The 22290-nt window shown below is 47.5% G+C and overlaps 1 protein-coding gene across 3 annotated transcripts in view; it reads left to right on the top strand.

Annotated features, from left to right (window-relative positions):
• DHX35 (DEAH-box helicase 35) overlaps window positions 1–22290 on the top strand; it is a 65744-nt gene that overhangs the window by 32472 nt on the left and 10982 nt on the right. For all 3 annotated transcript variants that reach the window (XM_027070089.2, XM_027070088.2, XM_027070086.2), the window contains 10 exons: window positions 1136–1248; window positions 2436–2532; window positions 3387–3545; window positions 5440–5650; window positions 9950–10074; window positions 12768–12822; window positions 15998–16093; window positions 17921–18015; window positions 19923–20000; window positions 21501–21630. In XM_027070089.2, the coding sequence (XP_026925890.1) occupies window positions 1136–1248; window positions 2436–2532; window positions 3387–3545; window positions 5440–5650; window positions 9950–10074; window positions 12768–12822; window positions 15998–16093; window positions 17921–18015; window positions 19923–20000; window positions 21501–21630 (1159 nt within the window). The remainder of the gene's footprint in view (window positions 1–1135; window positions 1249–2435; window positions 2533–3386; window positions 3546–5439; window positions 5651–9949; window positions 10075–12767; window positions 12823–15997; window positions 16094–17920; window positions 18016–19922; window positions 20001–21500; window positions 21631–22290) is intronic.

Here is a 22290-nt window from a genome sequence, read left to right as displayed (position 1 = left end):
AATCCGGTCGACTGTAGAAGAAGTATTCCTCCACGTCCATTCACTCGGTACTCGATGCCGTCCTCCTTGCGCCCCCGGCTCCCGGGCACCAGGAGCGGGCCGCGGCATGGTTGGCAAAGATAGGCGGGGAAGTAAAGGAGGCAGGACTTGTGATCACGTAGGCAGACCTCCCAGGATAATAGAAAGGGATGCCCAGCCAGGCCTCGGGGGGACTGGGATATCACCGGCGGGAATCAGATGACACACTCCACCCAGCAGGGTTTCCGTGTTCCTCTGCCGTTGGCACAGCCACTTCCTGTCTGGCACTCGCTCCCCTGCCAGCTTCTCTGTGTATCTTGGGTCGTGTTCTCCGAGAGGGGATCTTCAGTGGTGCCTCCCTGCTGCATCTTTGGCCAGAGCTCTCGGGCCAGGCCTCCCTATAGACTGCCAGTCTAGTGGTCAAGTGCCCCCAAAGAGGACATAGCCGCCTTTCCCGGAGAAACTGCCAGGAGCTACTTCTGTCCGCTGGGTGCTGTGGGAGGGCTCAGGTGTGTAGTGCATGACCCCCATACACAGTGTTGTGCCCGCTCCCACAGGGCATGGAAAGACGGAGGAGACACCGTCCCTGCTTAAAGTCTGAGAAGGTTATCGTAAATAGGTATCCGTAACCATGGTGCCAGGACCATACCTGGTGTTCATGGAAGTGTAAGTTTCCTCTATTAATTGATAACCTGTGTGATCACATATGTGCTTTCCAGATTGGCCCGATTTAATCTGTGTTTAATTTGCATCACACCTTTTGACCCAGTTTTCTGTTAAATAAAATACACAGGGTAAAAATAAGTAATACCACAGCTACATGTTGACCCAGATCCATTAGTGAATAGTTTTGAAATCTCCATTATTTTTTATCAAACCTTAGTAGAGTCAGTCCGTCATTGAAATGTCATTCCTGAAAATTGCAGTAATAAAAACACAATTTTTAGTAGTTATTTTATAACCCATAGGCCATGTAATATATATTCAGTCTCTTCTACCCAGCCCCTGCTCTTCCAGTTTTATATTATTTTCTTTCTTTTTGTGAGTTACTGTGAATTATTATTTTTTTTTTTAGAGAAATTAAGTTTTGTTTTGTTTTGTTTTGTTGTTTTAATAGAAATTCCGGGATTTCTTTAATCAAAATGAGACCAGCGACCCAACGAGGGATACGTGCGTGATCCTTACAGTAGAAGGGCGAACATTTCCAGTGGACATCTTTTATCTACAAAGGTTTGATGACCCTTGCCTTTTTAATGATGGTCGTCAGTAGACCTGGCCTGTGTTGTGGAACGAGAAGCAATTGCATCCGCTCCCAGCCCCAAGGGCAGTATGCCAGGCCGGGGAGAGGGGCATGTTTCGTGTCTCCTGTCACTGGCAGGATGTTCTGGAGCCCTGCTCGGTGTCGCTGCTCGATGCGTTTGAACTCTTGACACTGGTGGGCAGATTTCTGGGCGTCTGCAGTCACGGTCTCAGTGGGAAAGAGCCAAGGGGTAACGAGATTACAGGGAGGAGGCCTGGTGGTCTTCAGAACGGGGGTTTCCCAGGCTGCCTGTCTGCGAGAGCAGCAGTAACGATTTGAATCATTTGCTTCTTCGCTCTCTTCATCTTTGCAAGAAGGCCTGGCTGACATGGTTGGGAGGAGTCCCCTTGGATGGGAAGGGTCCATCCTAATTCCTACACCTAGTCACTGCACAGACGAACACCAGGAGCCTGGCGCAGTGGTTGATAAGGCCAGAGCTGGGAGTCTGACTTCTGAGTTGTTCTCGCCGGGCAGCGCATCCAATTAGCTTCGAGTACCCCACTCAGACTTGCTGCCAGTGATCAGGAGGGAAAATAGAAAGAGTGTGGAATTTAGCACTGGAACCATAGCCCTCAGTTTCCACTGACCAGCCATCTTTGCATGCTAAAGATAGCACATCTATTTGCATGAGTTTTTATATCTTTGCAGGTAAAGCTAAGAATCATGGTATACATGTAATTATGGGTTACTTTTTTTTAATGTTTATTTTGAGAGAGTGAAAGCATGCGTGTGTGTGTGTGGGGGGGGGGGGGAGAGAGAGAGAGAGGGAGGGAGGGAGGGAGAGAGAATCCCAAGCAGGCACCACACTGTCAGCACAGAGCCGACACGGGGCTGGATTTTAGGAACCGTGAGATCATGACCTGAGCTGAAATAATGAGAGTTGGACGCTTTACCTGACGAGCCACCCAGGCGCCCCTATGGATTACTTTTGAATGCTGCCTTTAAAAAAAAAAAAAAGGAAAAAAGTGAATGACTATTTTATTCATTCACATACTGTTCACCTGCCAGGCAGGCCCAAACTAACTTTCATGAGGCTTTGCTGCTGGATTATGAGGCTAATTAATCTATAACTGATGAGCATGTCCTAGTGATGAATTCATCTCCTACGTCTTTTCAGTCCTGTTCCAGATTATATCAAGTCAACTGTAGAGACTGTGATGAAAATTCACCAGACAGAGGGAGATGGAGACATACTAGCATTTCTTACTGGCCAGGTAATTCCACTGGAATTTTCTCTGACAAACAGACATGTTAAGGCAACACCAAAATTAACACAGGGGCGTGTTCCTTTACTTAACTATTCATTTCTGATTTTATTGTATCTTGTGATTAATTAATTGCATATAAAATTGTTTGGATTGATGTCATTCATCTACCGACTGGATTGTCAGGGAATCATTAGCTCCCGCCTGTTCTATCTGCAGACGGTTCAGCGTATTTTAAATTTATTAGTTGGTTCCAAAGTAAACGAGGCAGTCAGCGGGCTGTTGTGCTAACCGTGGTGAAATGCTGTGTGCAAGTGCGTTGGCTGCTGTATGCCTCTTTCCCGGCGACACCACCCCTCCTGGGGTGGTGAGCGGGCACATCCCTGGAAAATCACCTGAACAAGCCCCACTGCTCACTCAGGGTTGGAGCACTGTTCAGAACCACCCTCCAGCCGTCGTCTTTTCCACTGTCGAACACTTTCCACAGTACGGTAGTCCTTTCTGGGGAAAGCCTGTAGTGATTTTATGTGTCACAGCTTGTCCACCTGTAGGACGTGCTTTGTTTACCACAGTACGTGAAAGCCGAGTAAGATCGTCATTGTTTTTGTTGATTGGGAGCTCTTGTATTCACTGTAGATAGTATAGATGTCAGTAATGAACCTGACAGTTGCAAATTTTCACCCCATAGACACCACTGTTCAGTAGCATTTGATTAAAAACCGCCCCAGAGCAGAGTGTGCTCGCCCTGGGAATCGTGAATCCTACCACAGTTAAAATTCTGGTCCTGAATTAACATTTTCTTTCAAAAATGACGTGCTTCAAACTGATCTCAGGTTCTTTGGTTCCTGGTTCGATGTTTTTAGGAAGAGGTGGAAACGGTCGTGTCTATGCTAATCGAGCAGGCTCGGGCTCTAGGGCGAACTGGGATGAAGAGACACCTCCGAGTCCTGCCCATGTACGCAGGACTGCCTTCCTTTGAGCAAATGAAAGTGTTTGAAAGGGTGTCACGCAGCGTCAGAAAGGTGAGACTAACCCGCTGACCAGGGCCTTGGCAGCCATCTGTGATGGCTGGGAAGGTTTTTTGTTGGTTTGTTTGCTTGTTTTTTAATGGAAGTGAAACTTGGTAAGACTTTTAGGTCCGGGTTTCTGTGCAGTAGATCTAAACGCACACAATAAATCACAATGAATACTGTGTTCAGAAATCTCTAAAGCTGCCCCACAGAAGGATCACTGTGACAGCAATGATCAGAACAAGTGACTCCTCTCTGCCTCTTTTCTGTCTGCTTAATATTGTTCCCTATGGCACGAAACTGGCTTGCCTGACGTGAGTGTCTTAGTGAATTGTGTAGATGAGTTACTACAAATGGTTTCTAAACCGTTTGTTTTAGGCATCAGCAGTTAGCCTATGGAGCCAAGTTTGGATCAGTTAATTCAAAGTGTGGTTTTAAAAATATTTAGCCTGGAAATTGGGGTGGGGAAGGGTGTGGTGAGAAACATGAGTTGGAAGGAATGAGCAGGCAGCCAGCCTGTGTCCCGCTCGTTGTCCCCTGGGCCTGGCTCAGCTTTCCTTCCCAGAGGACGAGGAAGGCCCAGACCTGGCCTGAAGCTGGCTTGTTGTAGCTGTTTATCAGCAAGCGGATGGTAGAGAACACGGTGGGTGAGGGCCGGTCTGAGGATCCACTCCCGATTCTGATCACTTGGGAGAAGTTGCCCAGCCTCCTGGTCGTTGGGGTGGAGCACCTCAAGCCTGCGAGTCCGTGGACTGTGGCCAACCAGTCAGGAGACCTGGACTCTGTGCCTGAGCTACTCGGAACCTGGATGGGTTTCTCAACCTCAAGGCCCAGTTTTCTCAGCTGCGAAGCATAAATAACAAGTTTGGATAGGTGGGTCTCTAGTATAAACTAGTAAATGTGTATTTTTACAAAATGATAGACGGAGAAGTGCCTTTGAAAGGTTCTGAGTGCTGTTTTGCATGCTCCTTGCTGCTTCACATCTTCCAGGGGCAGTGCCTGGTGCACTTAGAATAAAATGCCAGCCCTCCTGGTGGCCCAGAGCCTGTACGCGATCTGGTCCTGGCTGTCCTCAGCCTCCTCTTGTACTTCCCCTGGATTCTGGCCTCCCTGGCTGTTTCCGCTTCGAACTGTTTCTTCTGTCTGTGTCTCTAGCAGGTTGACTGTTTCTCGTTACTCAGGCCTCAGCCCAAAATCTTCTAGAGAGACTTTCCTTGGCCATCCACAGTAGCGTACCACATTATTCTTATTTAACACATAATGAGCACTGCACCCGGTAATGTTGTGTTATTACTCTGTTGCATTTTCTTCATAGTATTTGTCACTCTCTGAGGTTGTCTGCTTGTTCATGCTCACTGCTTCTTCACCCAGACTCTCACACAAGGATGCAGACTCTGGGAGAACAGGGGCCCTGACTTTCTTGTTCCCCGTACATCCCTGGCACCTTGAGCAGTACCTGCAAAGCACAGACAGCTTCTCAGAAATGGTTCGAATGCGAGCAAATAAATGAATAGGGATGTACGAGGTGGTCATTTCCTTCAGTTGTGCAAAAGGCAAAAACTAACATTCGTTGAGTGTTTATTATGGGCCGAGCGCCAGGCTGTAAGTACTTTATGTATATAGTTCACACTTGATCCCCTCCACAGCCCAGGAGGGGTGGATATTACATAGGTGAGGGGCTGTGCAGGAGGTTAAGTAATTTGTCCAAAGTCACACCTTAGGCAGATTTCAAGCCCAGGGCACACTGACCCTAAAACTCATGTCCTTTCCAGTCTATTAAACTGCCTCATACAGATTCTACACTGTTGGAAATATCTTTAGTAAATCTTGTAGGATTTTGAGTAGTTTCTTAACAGTGAAAAGATCTAAGCAGCTCTTTTTTACTCTTCTTCCTGTGGGGACCCAGGTGATCGTAGCCACCAATGTGGCTGAAACCTCCATTACAATCAGCGGGATTGTGTATGTGATCGACTGTGGCTTCGTGAAACTCCGAGCCTACAATCCCAGGACAGCCATCGAGTGCTTGGTGGTGGTCCCAGTGTCCCAGGCATCAGCCAACCAGCGCGCAGGACGTGGCGGCCGCAGCCGTTCGGGAAAATGTTACCGCCTTTATACAGGTTAGTGTGGCTTTCCTTAAGGGTTTTTGACTTTCTCATAGTGAAGCCTGAGCACTGGAGAAGATCACGCGTTTTCCCTAATGGGCAGAACTTCGCATAAAATCCAGACCCCCCTCACAAGGCCCTCTGCCCTCGGCCCCTGCTGCTTGCTTGACTCTAAACTTAGCACATTTTTGCTACTGCTCCCATCGGCCAGAGTGAGCCCATGAGTCAGCAGTTATTTGCTGTCCCCGTTCCACCCTCACGTCTGGGTGTAGGCCTGCCTGTGGCCGTGTGACCTTGCAGCCTGGGCCTCATGTCTCGGGTCCTGTCTTTCTTACCTTTTCCCTCAGCTTAATGTGCTGCTTTCTTGTTCCGGCATCCCTGATTCCTGTGAGGCCTCACACTGGGTTCCATCTTTACCTCTGGTTCAGAGCGTCTTTGCAGAGCAAAACTGGCAAGCTCTGTCCTGAGACCACTGATGGAAACGGGTAGTTGTTCCACTCCAGTCACCAGGCTAGACTCTGAGGGAGCAAAATAAAATTAGGATAAAGACTGTCGCAGTCCTCACGGAACTTGCTCTCCAGCTTGAAGACAGCCTTGCCTTCGGCGGTGATATCTCTACGGCTGCTTTCTCTCTCTGTGCTGCCTTTTTGTGGGCGATGGCACCAAGGTTTCTCCCAGTTGTCCAGACCTAATTTTCACACCATTTTTGATTTTCTCCTGTGTCCAGTATCCATCTGCACTCATTTCCCAGATCAGGGCTTTTGTCATTTGTCTCTTCTTTCCTTCTGGTAACCATCCCCCTTGTTCAGTCCTTGATGTTATGCTTTCTTGTAGCGAATGTTTACGGGGGACCTGCTGTATGCCAGCCATCGTGCCAGGGTTTGGAGATCCAGGCCTAGGCGAGGCGTGGGCTGCGGGCACGTGGCGGACAGCCCAGGGGGTAGAGGCAGCCCCCGACACAGATTGGCACGTCGCGGTGTGATAGGGCTGCCGTAACGGGATGAGCCTTGGAAGCAGAGAGCAGGGAGTTATCCCGCTGGGGAGGGCTTCACGACTGAGTATTTGCACCTGATCTCACTGGCTGCCCAGTGGTTATCCAGGTGAAGGGATAAGCACCAGGCAGAGGGAATGGAAGGTGCAGGTACTTGGTGTGGAGGAAGCGAGTAAGGAGTGTTCATGGGACGTGGGGAGGCGGAGCCTGAGGCCAGAGTGGAGGGGTCTTCCACCACTGAAGGCACGAAGGAAAGGTTGGAGAGGAGAGCACTGAGCCTGAAAGGATCTGGAAAGTTAGGAGAAGAGAAAGTTCCAAGATACTTGAAAATAAATGTATTGAGGTGGAATTCACGTTACATAAAATTAAGCATTTTAAATCGAACGGTTCAGTGGGATTTGTTACATTTATAGTGTGCCCCACTGACTCTGATGTCCGAATATGTCCATCGCTCCATACCCATCAAGCACTTTCTTCTCATTCCTCCCTGCCCGCTGGCAACCACCAGTCTGTTCTGTCTCAGTGGATTTTTCTGTGTGGGATATTTCATATAAATGGGATCATACGATGTTGACCTTTTGTGTCTGGCTTCTTTCAATTTAGCATAATGAATGCTAAATGTTTTCTGGGTTCATCTCTGTTGTATTCATACTTCATTCTTCTTTTTTTTTTAATTTTTATTTATTTTTGAGAGAGAGAGGGAGAGAGGGAGAGAGAGCGCATGCGCATAAGTGGGAGGAGGGGCAGAGAGAGAGGGAGACAAAGAATCCAAAGCAGTCTCCAGGCTCTGAGCTGACAGCTCAATGTGGGGCTTGAACTTACAAACCGTGAGATCATGACCTGAGCTGAAGTTGGACCCTTAACTGACTGAGCCACCCAGGCGCCCCAGCACTTCCTTCTTTTTTGATGGCTGAATAGTATTCCATTGGATGGATATACCACAGTTTGTTTATCCATTCATCAGTTGATTATTTCTGCCTTTTGGCTTTTGTGAATAGTTGCTGCTATGAAAATGTGTGTTTTGAGTACCTGTTTTTAATTCTTTTGGACATAAACCTGGAAGTGGAATTGTGGGGTCATATGATAATTCTATGTTGAACTTTTTGAGGAACTCTTGTTATTTTTAAAGAAGAAATGGCCCGCATTATCTCGTGCTCCAAAGAAGTGAGATCGTAGAATGCGGACTGGAGATAGGCAGGTAGATTTGGTTGAAAGGTCACTGACTTCCTTAGCAGGAACAGTTTCAGTGGAGTGGGGTTGGGTAGGGTTCACCTGACCGAAATGGGGTGCGTTAGCATCCAGCCTCTAGGCTTTTTTGGCTGACCGGCTTCCAGATGCACTTCCACAGAATGTAGCCCTGAGCAGAGTGCTCTCTGCTCAGACCCTTCACCGTTTCCCAGAGCCCTCCAGAACTTGCCCTCACTTATGTTCTGCCACGAGCCACGTACCCTGCTCTGCCCTGCATCCGAGCTGAACCGTGCTCTTCCCGAACATACCTTCTGTCTGTCCACACCCATTTCTCATCCTTTTGATACCTTTCCTTGGGTTGTTTCCTCTGCCCGGCAGATCCCCCTTATCCTTCAGATCCTTTCTCAAATGGCAGCTTCCTCATGAAGTGACCTCAGATGCTTCCTCTAATGACTGTGCTTCCTCCTTCCCTGAGCCTCCATTTTCCTTCAGGAGGACCATTCACTGGGACCCAGCCTTGGAGTTTACTGTTTCCGGTCTCGGTGCCAGCCCTTTCATATCACTGAAGCATCTCACAGCTGCTCCCGCAGCTCCTGGCCCAGGGCCTTGTGTAGTCGAGTCCTCAGTGGAATTTAATTGAGTGTCCTTGAACTCTTGGGAAGCACTGCTTCCTGAGAGCGGTATCTCAGCAGGGTTGTCTCGTATCTGATAACTTTGCTCTCCCTTGGCCAGCAGTGTGCTTGGAAAATGTGGTTATCCTACCAAAAGCTGTCCCCAGATACTCTTGAAACCCAGAGGGAGGATCCCATTTGGAACTTCCTGTTGTCGCCTGTTATTCTGAACCTTCCAGCTAGACCTGTGCATTTGGCAATCTGCATCCATCAGTCCTCAGAATATTGGTTGTTTCTGAAAACATTTTTGAAGTTCTTCAGGGATAGTGCTGTTTCTTCATGATACCTTTTGTTGTTTTCTTTCCTTAGTTAACCAAAACCTTATGATCTGCATGGAGGTTGGGTGAGCCTTGTGTTAAAGAGGGTGTGCGTAGTTAAAATGTTGACTGATTAGAGGGATTTGTGGGTGGAGCATGCTGTGTATAATCCAGAAGCTTACTGAATATATACAGAAGTGATTTAATCCCTTCCTCCCTCTTTTTCCTCCACCCTGTTTGTCAGGCTTTTATTAAAAGGCCTCCCAAAGCCTCTTCCTCCCTACCCCTCTCCTGTGGCCTCCCATCTTGGCATCACCTTGTGGTGCTTTTTCCTGTCGGTCACCTTTTGTCCCTGATGGGGCATGTCAGCATTCCTTGATCTGTTTGGGGCAGCCTCAGATTCTGAGTGTGACGCATGCCTGGCCCGTTGGTTTTAAAAGATAGATTTGGGCGATTTTTGCCCTTTGTAAGATTTGGTCATTTGCTCTATTGTGGTTACCGTTTTGGTGATTTGCGTTGAGATTGTTCTTGGCCGATATGTACAGTTCTTGCTTTCTAGACTTGATGCAGCCCAGGCAGAGGGTAATGGTGCCTGGGCACCAGTAGGGATTCAGCAAGTACTTGTTGCTTTGATTAATGTTTTACTGGCAAAAAGCACATTAAAAAAGGCTCTTAAAGTAAAAGGACAGACTTTTATAAAGATACTCTCTCTCTCTCAAAAATAAAAAAGAGGGAGGGGGTCTCCTGGGTGGCTCAGTCGGTTAAATGTCCAACTTTGGCACAGGTCATGATCTCACGGTTTGTGAGTTTGAGCCCCGCGTCGGACTCTGCTGTCAGCACAGAGCCTGCTTCGGATCCTCTGTCCCTCTCTCTCCCTCTGCCCCTCCCCAACTCGTGTTCACACATTCTCCCTCCCTCCCTCCCTCTCTCTCTCTCTCTCTCTCTCTCTCTCTCTCTCTCTTTCTCCCTCTCCCCCTTTCTCTCTTTCAATAAAAGGTATATTGTTTATAAAGATATAAACAGCTAAGGTATTTTTGTATAGAGTGGTCTTTTCTAAATATGAAACAACTTTGTTGTGTGACATCCTAGGCATCCGATCCTAGAATCTTAAAGCCTCTTGTCAGAGACGAACATCTGTGCCTTGGGCACAACGATTGCATTTGACTGTGGCATTTGACCCCAAACAGTTCTGATTTCCTATCCTCAGAGGAAGCCTTTGACAAGCTGCCTCAATGTACTGTCCCTGAGATGCAGCGTAGCAACTTGGCACCTGTCATCCTCCAGCTGAAAGCACTAGGGGTCGACAACGTCCTCAGGTTCCACTTCATGTCGGTAAGTCCTGCTCTCTGTCTGCATGCCCACTGGTGAATGTCAGGACATCAGATAGAGCAGAGCACGTCACTCTTCTTTTTTATTTCCACTTAGCTCATGCGTCGTGTGCCACTTTGCACCAGGCCCTCGCAGGGTACGGGGGAGTGGAGGCAGACGGCAGACGCAACGTCCTGTACTTGTCTGCCGGGGGGGAGACAAGTAACTGATTGCAGTGCGTGGGCCCGGTGCTCTGAGAGACCAAGGAAGGCCCCCGCCCTGGTTAGTCGTGTGTGAAGTGAGACCTGAAAGGCAAGAAGGATCTCAGCACGTGGGAGGGGCGGGAGAGCCAGGACAGCCAGCGTGTGTGGGCCTACGTGAGGGAGCTTGACAGCTGGGGGAGAGCTGCAGGGACGTCCTTGTGGCCGCTCTCCTTCCGGATTATTTCCTGAGACAGGTTTCCAGGAGTGAAATTATTGGGTCCAACGGCCATAGCCATTTTGTACATCCTTGACCTGTGGCCAGATTGCTTTTATGCCTGAAGTCCGGCATTGCACGATGCCCACTCGTGGTGCCTTCATCATGCCGTTTTGTTTTCTGGTAGAGCTTTGCTGATTGCATTGGTGGCAGGGAGGGAGGAAGGAAAAATAGCTGTACCTTAATATTTGATTTCTTAAAAGACAGTTAAAAAAAATTTATTGTCCACTTTATATTTCTTCCGAATCGTTAAGCCGTTTCTCTGTTAGAATTAGTGTCCGTGGTGATTTTTAGGAGTCCTTTAATAAAGACAGTAACCTTTGTCTGTTGTATTTCTTGGAAATGGTTTTTCCAGTTATTTTACTCTTTTTTGTATTTGTTTTTTAAATGTGCAGACATTATAAATATTCCCACAGTCAAGTCTTTGTCTCTATGATTTGTTTTGTTGTTCCCTTGCTTATGACACACTTCCCCGTATCTAGGTCAGTTAATAAACATTCAGTCATGTTTTCTTCCTGAATTTTTATGATTTGAAGGCTTGAATTTTAACTCTGTTTTGCCCCGACTGCATTGTTGTGTGACAACCCTGGGTTCCCGGATGGTAAAGTCCCTGATGGCATATACATGTCATGATGAACTAGGTGAATGAAGGAATAGAAAACGTCAGCCTGTGTCCCAAAGAAAACAATTGTGTGTTCACCATAAATATGGAAAAAACGCACGCCTTGTTTACTGGTGTGTGCAAGAAGTTATAAAGAAAAGATAACAGTACATGCAAATTAGAAGCTTAAGAAGAACCTCACATCTAGGATGAAAGGAAATATGTATTATGGCAGAAATGACGTATCAGCACTTGAGAAAGTGCAAAGAGTTTTCAGGCGTCCTTTGGAACTTGTGAGCTACCTGCTGGGGAAGGAGCCGAAGGAAAGGAGGCAGCAGAGTGCGTGGACAGTGGAAGCTTACCCATGCTTCTGTGGGAGACAGATATGTGCGGACTGAAAGAGCTATAAGGCACCGCTTTACGTTAGTTAAATGATCCCATGAAGCAAAATGGTAAAATCCAAAGCTGGCACGGTTTGGGACGGCAGTTATATTCTCCCGTTTGAGTCCCTGAGGGCTCTCCGACATTATCTAAGGAGCCGTAGAAATGCCTGGTATTTCTTCTCAGGGAAATTTCTCCTGAAAAAATAATTCAGAAGAAAAAACACTTCGGTGTATGATCATGTTTATAGTATCATTGTGTATCAAATTTTTAAGTAGAATAATGAAAATCATAAACTTGTGGACAGTTGAAGAATGAGGAAAATACGTATAAATTCATCTTTGTTGATTTCCCTCTGGTTGTTTTCTCCTGAAACTGTGTTGTTCTTTTTTTTTTTTTTTAACAATTGAAATCACAGGGTACATGTAACTTTGTATATTTAGCAGTGTTAATTATGTAGCAAAGAACTGGAAACAAGTCAGTTGCGCAGGACTAAGACAGTTGCTTACTTTACAGAGTATGACCTGGTTGGAATATTATGCAGCCATCCAAATAATCACGGTGAAGTTTCTATGGGTGAAAAAACACAAAATCATACAATGAGAAAAACGAACTAAAATTATACATAAGTAGTCCTTCCAGCTATCTTAAAACATAGTGTTCACATACGGTCCCAAATCAGATGAGGCCAGAGAGAAATACTAGGTGTGTGTGGTTAGGTGAAAATACTAGGGATGTGATTTGGATTCAGAGAGTCAGACTGAAGGTCACAATAGCAGCTTTGCTTAACTTCAGATTGCCTCGCATTCTCTGTTGTTTTCAGCAATTCAGATCCCGCCTCTGTCATTTGCCCTCTGTAGGCAAGGCCTGGAGCTGGGCTCTGGGTGGTCCAGGGTTGGCCACCGGGGCTGCTGGAATGGAAGGTGGAGACTATGAAGTAAAAAAATCAGAAATGTCCGATGGGAGTGGAGAAAAACAGGGAGGTTGTTCAAGATAGGGAGCCATCACTCCTGATGGAGGGGAGCGTGGGGAGCGCTTCAAGGGGCAATGTTTAATCAGGCTGAGGTTGAAGACCTATTAGCACTAAGGATGCTGAGGAGAGAAAGGACACCTCAGGGGGCGCTGACATGAATAGAGGCCCGGAGGCCGGGAAGTATGGGGCACGTAAGAGGGAAGAGCGGCTTTGAGCAGGAAATAGTCACATTTTGTGTCTGGTACCCGAAAAAATTAACTTAGGAGGATTTTTATGTTTTTACAGCCCCCTCCAGCACAGTCGATGGTTCAAGCATTGGAGTTACTCTATGCTCTGGGAGGTATGCCTGTCTCATCCGTGTTCTCTAATCTGTTTACTAATAGATGGTATTAGGTAGGTTGTATTCACACTAGGGCTCTTGGTGTCTTTAGGAGTGGGATTGGTTCTCCCCACATATGCAATCCTTTTAATAACCCTTAAGCTTTATTGAAATAAAAAAGGTGGGATCATAATTAATAGATGAAGTCCACTTATGACAATGAATACCTAAAGCATGTCAGTACATCAGAAGCTATTAATAACCATCATTGGAGCCACACTCCTGAAAGACATCTAGAAGATTGCCTACCAGTATTTCAGGTGTTACCTCTCCAGACCTTTTTCTCAGTCCCTCCACTGCATCCTGAAATCTCAGGCTCACTATTGTCTCCCTCTTCCCCATCATTCCATTCTTGGAGTTCCCTGTGGAGAATTGGGTTGATGACCAGCCTGTGGAATTCTTTGGGGGCAAGGAAACACCAGGTTATCGAGAAACCTCTATTCTCTTCGTTTAAAAATGTAGTGTTGGAGCCCGAATGGCTCAGTTGGTTAAGCTCTTCGTCTCGGCTCAGGTCTTGATCTCAGGGTCGTGAGTTCAAGCCCCATGTTGGGCTCTGCGCTGGATGGGAAGCCTGCTTTGAAAAAAATTAATGAAAAATAAATAAATAAAAATGTAGTGTTTATCTTAAGATAGAGAAAACTGTAGCCTGAATTCATCTGTTCAGGAAGTACCTATCTTTTCTATGAATGTTGCCCCAAGTGAGCATAATGTCTGGTATGGTAGTGAGTTTCAGTAGAGGTTTTGTCCTTTGAGATTGTTTTGTTTTTAACATCTTTATTGAAGTATAATTCACATACTGTGGAATTTACCCATTTAAAATGTACATTTCTGTGGTTTTACTATATTCCCAGGGTTGTGCAGCCATCACCCCACGTTTAGAACATTTGGAACAGTTTTATCACCTAAGAAAGAAACCCTGTACCCACTCGTGCTCACTCCCACTCTCTGTCCCCTCCTCCTCGCAACTGTCCTAGGCAACTGCTAATCGAATCTCTGTCTCTGTAGATTTGCCTGTTCTGGACATTTCACAGAAGTGGAGTCACATATATGTGGTCTCTTGCGGTTGGTTTCTTTCATTCAGCATGATGTTTTCACGGTTCATGTATGTTGTAGTGTGTGTTGATAATTCATTCCCTTTTACGGCTGAATAACATAGCATCGTGTGGGTTGGATATACCAGATAGTATCCTTATCCACTGAGCAGTTGATTTGGGTTGTTTCCCCTTTTTGGCTAATACAGGTAATGCTGCTGTAAACATTTGTGTGCTAGTTTTTGGTGGACATTCCTACCAGCCGTGTATGAAGATTCCACTTGCTTCACATAATAACATTCGAGCAAGTTGCCAACACCTGTTACCTGTGTTTTGTGTTATAGTCATCCTCGTGGATATGAAGTGGTATCTTGTGGTTTTGATTTGCATTTCCCTAATGACTAATGACGTTAAGCACTTTTTCCTGTGCTTATTGGCCATTCGTAGAACTTTGGAGAAATGTCCATTCAAATCCTTTGCCCATTTTCCCTGGGGTTATTGTCTTTTTATTATTGAGTTGGAGGAGTTCTTTATGTATTCTGGGTATACATTTCTTATCAGATCTGTGATTTGTAAATACTTGTCCCACTCAGTGGGTTGGCTTTTCACTTTTCTTGATGGTATCGTTGGTAATACAAAAGCTTTAAGTTTTCACGCAGTTCAGTATACATATTTCTAATTCTGTTGCTTGTGCTTTTGGTGTGTTAACCTAAGAAACCATTGCCCGACCCATGGGCATGGGTATCTCTTAGGTTTTCTTTGGAAGGTTTGTATAGTTTTTAGCTCTTACATTTAGTACATTTGTGACCCCCCCCCCTTTTTTTTAATGTTTATTTTTTTGAGAGAGATAGCACAAGCTGGGGAGGGGCAGAGAGAGGGGAGGACAGAGGATCTGAAGTTGGCTCCGTGCTGACAGCAGAGAGCCCGATGCGGGGCTCGAATTCACCAACTGCGAGATCGTGACCTGAGCAGAAGTTGGACGCTCAACCGACTGAGCCACCGCGGTGACCCTGTGATCCGTTTATGGGTTAATTTTTTTTGTATGGGGTCCATCTGTATCCATTACCTTTATGATACTTCTCTGGGAAGGAATAGCCAATGACTGATTTAAAAGATGGTCGGTGATTTAAAAGACCTTTAGGTGGGTCTTCATCATGTCAGCCAGGGAGAGTGTGAGCTGGAGCAGGTTTCCATCCCTTGTTCTCAGGCGTGTAGTAGGAACCCGAGAGTCGGCTTTCCTGGGATGGTCTGTAACGAGTATGAGGGAACACTGACTACATAGTTTTTCATTTGGCTTGATTTTCCTCCAGTCCAACAGAATGGAAGTTAAAATTATTTTCTCTTTCTTCACCTCCCTGAATAAGCTGGAGAAGGCAGGGGGAACCACCTGACTTAATTAACAGTTACCAGCCGAATTACCACCTTTCAAGAGATGATTGATTACATGGGAACAGAGGAGAAATTGCCTTTTCTGTCTTACTCTGAGCTCTGCAGCTCACACTCTCTCTGGGCCGGCACACCTCGGGAACAGTCTAAACAGTAGTAAAATAAAAGTCACCGTCTCAGGAATCCAGTCCCTGTATATTGGCTAGTGGTGAAGAGGCAAGGAGGGATGTGGGGAACTGGGATCCGCCCAATTCAGTAGACTGCCCAGGAGGCAGTTGGATAAACACTTCCGGCACTGGCATCCAAGAGAGATGTGGGCAAGTGTTCGGCTTCAGAGTCGCTGGCCTTGTACTGGCTCTCTTGGGAGGAACAGAGGGTGCAGGATGCCATTCTGGGACATCTGCACTTGAAAAGAGCAGGCTCTGGGGTGGGTGAGGGGAGCGGGAAGGAGGGGGGGCTGCAGGGCCCTTTCCTTGTAATTCAGTCCTTGAATAGAAGCTGTTAGAAGTCTCCGTTTTTCAAAATTGGGTATTCAGGAGCCCAGAGGGGATCTTTTCTTCTTTCACTGTAACAGCCCTCTGGTGTCAGATGGAGTTTGGTAGCATGATTCATCCTTTGGGTATCTTTTTTAGCATATATCTTCTTTTATTCTCTTGATAACTACATCTTCCAACACAGTGGTACGTGCCTTCTGATTTTCCTTGTTGTTCTTCTGGAAGGTCTGGACAAAGACTGTCGCCTCACTGAACCGCTCGGCATGAGAATAGCAGAGTTTCCTTTGAATCCCATGTTTGCAAAAATGCTGCTTGAATCAGGTAGGTGGAGACGGACAGTTCTCACTGATTTTGTCACCAACTTCTTCGACTTTTGTGCACCCTGGGGAAGAGGGCACGGAATCTTCTGAGGAGCGAAGGAGCTTTCCCATAATGCTGTCTGATGTGGGGCATGTTGTTAACTTGGGATTCAGTGTCCGTCATCATTAATTCAGCAAAAACTTTTGTTTCTTTTCTGGGGGCCTAGACCTAATGCCTGACCTGTTTAAAACAAACAAACAAACAAACAAACAAAAACAGGGAGGTTTTCTTCTTTTTTTTTTCATTCTGGTAAAAAATACGTAAAATTTACCATTTTAACCATTTTTAAGTGTGTAGTTTTGAGGCATTGAGTACATTCACATTGTTGTTCAGCCCCTATCACTGTCCGCTTCCAGACCTGCCAGAAGAAGTTTTTCATCTTTTCAGACTGAAACTCTGTACCCCTTAAATACCAACTCCCTGTTCCCTCCCCTCCAGCCCCTGCAACCACCTTTCTCCTCTCTGTCTCTATGAATTTGACTACTCTGGGAACCTCACTTCCGTGGAACCCTACAGCGTCCGTCCTTCTGTGACTGATTTAGTTCACTTGATGTACTGTCTTCCAAGGTTCATTCATGTTGTAGCATCTGTCAGAATGTCCTTCTTCAAGGCTGAATAATATTCCATTGTGTGTATGTACCATTCATCTGCAGAGGGACACTTAGATGGCTTCCACCTTTTGGCTGTTGTGAATAGTGCTGCTGTGAACATGGGCACGCGAGCATCTGTTTGAGTCCCTGCTTTCACTTTTTTGGGGTATATACTTTACAGTGGAATCGCTGGGCCATCCAGTAACTCTGTAATTTTTTTGAGGAGGCACCATACCGTTTTCCCCAGAGGCTCCACTGTTTTGTATTCCCTCTCCCAGCACACGAGGGTCCCAACTTCTCTGACGCCTTCAGATTTTTGTGAGATTATGAGTTGAGTTCATAAGTCAGAGATCTTCTCATTGTACGTCAGAATCATCTGGAGACTATAGTTTATGTGTTTCTCCCCCCAGCCACCACCCCTGGTGGGAAAGGAAGTAAGAATTTTTTCTTGCCTTTGGCTAGCTTGTGCACTCTCTAGGAATTTGCAAAGCTGTATTTCAGACTAAGCCAGACTAAGCATGGTGGGAGTTAGCTATACTTGTGTTTAGGAGTGCCCAGATGACCTCGGGCTTACACTGAGAAGCGGGACTCTTAAGTTTGGGGGGGGGGGGCATATCAGTCGTGAGGCAGGGAGCTGTGGGAAGGGGGCCAGGCAGTGCAGTTTGCTCTCACTGTCCAGTGCCCTGAGGCATTGATTGCCACAGACCCAGTTTCCAGGGCAGGGTGCTGCCCTGGTCTACGTGTGCCTTGAGCTTGCCAGGTGGGGTGGGCCCTAGCGAGAGGGAGGCCACCCCAGAGGAGGGTACAGGAGGAGAGAAATCACAGAGGGGACACAGCCCACACACTCCCTGCTGCCCCTCTGTTCCCTCTTGGGTTTTGGCCAGGATCCTCTGTCCACATGGGAGTAGGGAACCGGTGTGGAGTGGACCTGCCCCGAGTGATGCGGCCCCCTGCCCTCCCGCCCCCGTCAGCTGCTGAGCCCGGAGGCTGTGCTTTCTCAGAATCCTCCCAGGCCTGCGTTCACCGGGGCCACATATGGGACGTTACGTTCAGCAGGGGAAAGTTCATGTGGTAATCAGACGATTTATAAATGTATGATTTTGGTGACACTGTGGTGTAAGGAAAATAACAAGATGTCTTTCACTTCTCAGCGACACAATATGTGTTTGAAATCAAACGTGCTTTTTTTGTTTTATAGGAAATTTTGGCTGTTCTCAGGAAATTCTAAGCATTGCAGCCATGATGCAAATCCAGAATATCTTTGTGGTCCCCTCAAACCAGAAGTCTCAGGCAGTAAGTTCAGCCTTTTCCCCAAGCCATTCCTACCTAAGTCTTTATTCTGGGCTTTCCTTGTTGAAAGGACCCGGGAGCCACCGATGACAGGGCTGTGCAGATGGAGTCTGTGTGCATCCTCAGTGTTTGCCTGACATTGTGCCTCATTCCGTCATATCTTCATAAACCTGGAAGGGTAGACACCGTCCTCACCATTTTTAGAGGTGAAGGGCCAGAAAGGTTAGGTAACTCGTCTGTGATTGCACAGCCATGGGGCCGTTGCCTTTCACAGTCCAGAGACCCCGGTCTTAACCTGTGTCCCGCTGACTTCCCCATAAGGGAGACGGGCCTTCAGGCTGCTCCGGGACAAGCCGGGTGGCACACACTAGTGACGTAATGAGTCGTGCCTAGGCAAAGCAGGCTGCTTTTGGTGGAGGGGTGCTCCGAGCCCAGGAGGCGGCAGGACCCCCCGCCTGAGGCCCCGGCACCAGACAGCACTGCAGGAGTGGGTGCTGGGGAGACTGGAGAAGTCAGCCCCTGGGGGTGAGGCGGGCCAGGTGAGGTTGGGATGGTTCCTGCGGGAAGAGGCCGAGAAGCGGCCGCCCTGCACACACGGGAACTCAGCTTGGGTGTGTGCCGGGGAGGAGAGACTTTCTTACGGGCTGGTGTCCCCTTTCCTGACAGTCGTGTCATATGTTGCAAAGTTTGCCTGTCCCTGTGCCTGGTGGTTATGTCCATTTCCTCCATTGTTTTTTTGTTTGTTTGTTTGCTTTTCTATTATCTTTTTTTCCTTTTTTTCCTTTTTATTTATTTTTTTAGTGTTTATTTCAGAGGACAGAGAGACAGAGCGTGAGCAGGGGAGGGGCAGAGAGAGGGAGACACAGAATCCCAAGCAGGCTCCAGGCTCTGAGCTGTCAGGATAGAGCCCGATGCGGGGCTCAAACCCACAGACCACGAGATCATGACCTGAGCTGAAGTCGGACGCTTAACCGACTGAGCCACCCAGGCTCCCCTGTTTGCTTTTCTGTTAATCTAACGCTCCTCCTTCAGAACAGGCAGACTCATTTCCAAGGTGAGGAACCTGAGGTCCTGACCGCCATATGTCTGAAATGGCAGCACGTCCCCGTGGCCGTGCACCCCCTCCGCTGCCCTGCTCTCCTCCAACGCTTCTTACAACCTGCTCTACTATATGTTTGGCTTGTTAACCTGTTGGGTTTTTGCTCCCACCCCTGTTTTGTTCACTGTTACATTCCAAGTGCTTAGAACAGCGCCTGGCCTCTGGTCGTGCTCAGGAAATACCAGTTAATGAAGGAATGGATGGAAGGCAGGGAGGCGGGTAGGTAGGTCGGTTAATTATGTGGCATTTGAGGCAAGGAGAAAATTGTGCAGATAAGTGTATTTGCGAGCTCAAATCTGTATCGTACGTGCTGCTTGAACTCCCGGGAGCAGGGTGGTGTTGCCCAGGAGGTAACAGAAAGGAAAATTGAATGATGGGGTCTGAAAGGATCGTGCAGCTGGTGATAGCCCACGAATACAGTGTCTACCACGCGCCAGACAGCTGCCCCCACCCAGCCCCCTAGAATTTATATTCTACTGGGGGCTGGAGGGGTTCTTCTGAAAGAGGTGGTGTTGACTGCACAGAGGAGGAGAGAGACAAGAACGCTGACATCTGTCTGACGTCTGTGGCCGGTGTTGTTACAGTGAATCACCTTAATCCTACAACAGTCTCGATGGGTTTGATACCCTGATTTGACAGATGAGGAAGTTGAGGAAGAGAAAGGTTACGTCACTAGTCAGGTTTTCAGGGAAGGCAGAGCTAGCATCGGTGCAGACCAGGTCTTTCTGACTACGCAGGCCATGAGCTGCTCACCGCGTGATGTTAGCTCCCGGTACAGGAGGCTCACAGGAGTCAACTTTGTTCTTTCCAGATGCGAGTGCACCGAAAATTTGCTGTGGAGGAGGGTGATCATCTCACTATGCTCAACGTGTATGAAGCGTTTATCAAAGTAAGCACAGCTCCCACCCGAAAGGCCCCTCCACCCCACTCGAGGTGAGCTAGGAGTGGGGAGTCCAGAGGTTCAGTTTATAAAGGAATGACCGAGAGACCTCCTATCTTCCTATTAGATTATTGCCAGGACTTCTGATCCACGGGCGGGGCCCCTGCCAGAGTCCGTGGTGCGCTTTTGCCTGGAAGAACGCACGAGTCGCCCTGGCTTTCCCCTGCCTGGAGACGTGGCCGGCTGGCCGTGCCCCTCCAGGGCCCGCGCTCTCCCTACTGCCTCACACCCGCCGGTGATGCTGGTTCGCACTAGCCAGCATCTGAATACCAAGCCCTGTTCTATTTTCTGCCAAATAAGCAAGGCCCTGAGTGGCATCTCCAGAGCTGTCTCTGGGCGTGTGAGATGGCGTGACAGGCCGTGGGAGGGGCGTGTGGTGAGGACCCGTGTCTGTTCACACGCCGTACCCATATTTAGCCGTAGGTACTGTTCATTTTTATTGTGTTTTTCTGGAATATTCTTAACATTTTGTAAAACTCAGCAAATAATGCGGCTTGAAATTGTCACTAAAAACCGCTGAAAAGCTGTCCTGACAGCTCTAAAGCTGATGAAAACCATAAGAAACCTCTTATATATAGGAATGGGTGGGAGGGGGAAATTAGATGCTTCAGGTTTTCAGTATCTTGTATCATTTTCTTAAATACTTTCTTAGAAGTGGAGAAGTACTGAATTTTTGTTTTGCCAGGGATCTAAGGGAGATTATTCAGTTAATGAACAGTCTTCAGAAAAGCCCCATCTCTTAACTGAGATCACGAATTATGAGTTACTTCAGTTAGAATTCGTTTGTACCGGCACAGTGTGCTGTCTGCAGTCTGAGGCTCCCTCCACCGGGGGAGGGCGGGCACAGGTCTACACCACCGTTGTGCGGAGTTGCCTCCGAAAGTCTGTGAATTACATCTTCTTACGTGAAACATCGTCCTTTCTGGCTTACGGCATAATTTCAGACATAACATTCCCACGGCAGTAACTCAGTGTAAGACATAATGATCACGCTTAGGAATGTAGAATAAAATTAAGCACTGTTGATAGAAAAATCATACTTTGGGGATAAATAATAATAACTTGCACATTATTTCTAGATTGGCAAGTGCTGCTCACCTGTAGTCTCGCAAATTGATAAACTCGGAGAAAGTTGACTTACAAAGTTAATTGACAAAGACCCACAGGGAAGTGGTTCTTTCTGATAATTCGCCACCCGGGTGGGTGTTTCAGATAGGAAACAACTGCTTGTCAGCACATTTTCCTTTGCCCTTGAGCACAGGGACTGAGCTGGAAGAGCAGTCACAGTGCACGGTGGCCAGCGCCCATTTAGGGAGGTGGGGTCGAAAGGGGCCCATCGGCACCAGAAGCTCTTGTCCCCATGAGGAAGCGGTGCACCTCGCAGCTTAGCTGTGGTCGAGAACTTGTCTGTGTGTCTCTCACTCACCCTCTGTCTCGGTCGCCCTGCAGCACAATAAAAACTCTCAGTGGTGCCAGGAGCATTTCCTGAATTACAAGGGTCTTGTCAGAGCTGCGACAGTGCGAGAGCAGTTGAAGAAGCTTCTTGTCAAGTTTCAAGTGCCCAAGAAATCTAGCGAAGGTAAGAGCAGGCCACCTCGCCTGGGGACGCCCCCTTCTCTGCTGCTCAGTCACACCCCTGGACATGCCGGTGTGGTGCTGATGTGCGGCACCGGGCTCACAGGCATGTGTCGGCGAAAAGCAGAGTGTGTAAAAGTAGCCTGTTTTTTCTAAGAAGGTCCATTTTTATTTCTGAGGGGTTTTTTTTTTTTTAAGTTTATTTATTTGTTTTGAGAGAGAGAGAGAGAGAGAGAGGGAGAGAGAGAACATGAATGGGAGAGGGGCAGAGAGAGAGGGAAAGAGAGAGAATCCCAAGCAGGCTCCACACTTGTCACACACAGGGCTTGAACCCACAAACCGTGAAATCATTACCTGAGCTGAAACCAAGAGCCGCCTGAAGTTAGTTGATCTAGTGCCTGTCACTTAGCAGACAGAGGACAGCCTTACTTCTACATCTGTGTTTCCTAACCTGTTTTTCATTATCAACCCCTCGGTCAGGAGAAAAGTTACATTAAATTAAAATTCTTCCTGGTGGCGCCTGGGTGGCTCAGTCAGTTGGGTGTCCGACTTTGGCCCAGGTCATGATCTCACAGTTCGTGAGTTCGAGCCCCACATCGGGCTCTGTGCTGACAGCTTGGAGCCTGGAGCCTGCTTCAAGTTCTGTGTCTCCCTCTCTCTCTGC

This window comes from Acinonyx jubatus, chromosome A3 (assembly GCF_027475565.1).
Source record: "Acinonyx jubatus isolate Ajub_Pintada_27869175 chromosome A3, VMU_Ajub_asm_v1.0, whole genome shotgun sequence".
NCBI lineage: Eukaryota > Metazoa > Chordata > Mammalia > Carnivora > Felidae > Acinonyx > Acinonyx jubatus.
Note: the sequence above shows the minus strand (reverse complement) of the source record. Positions and strands in the feature narration are given on the sequence as shown.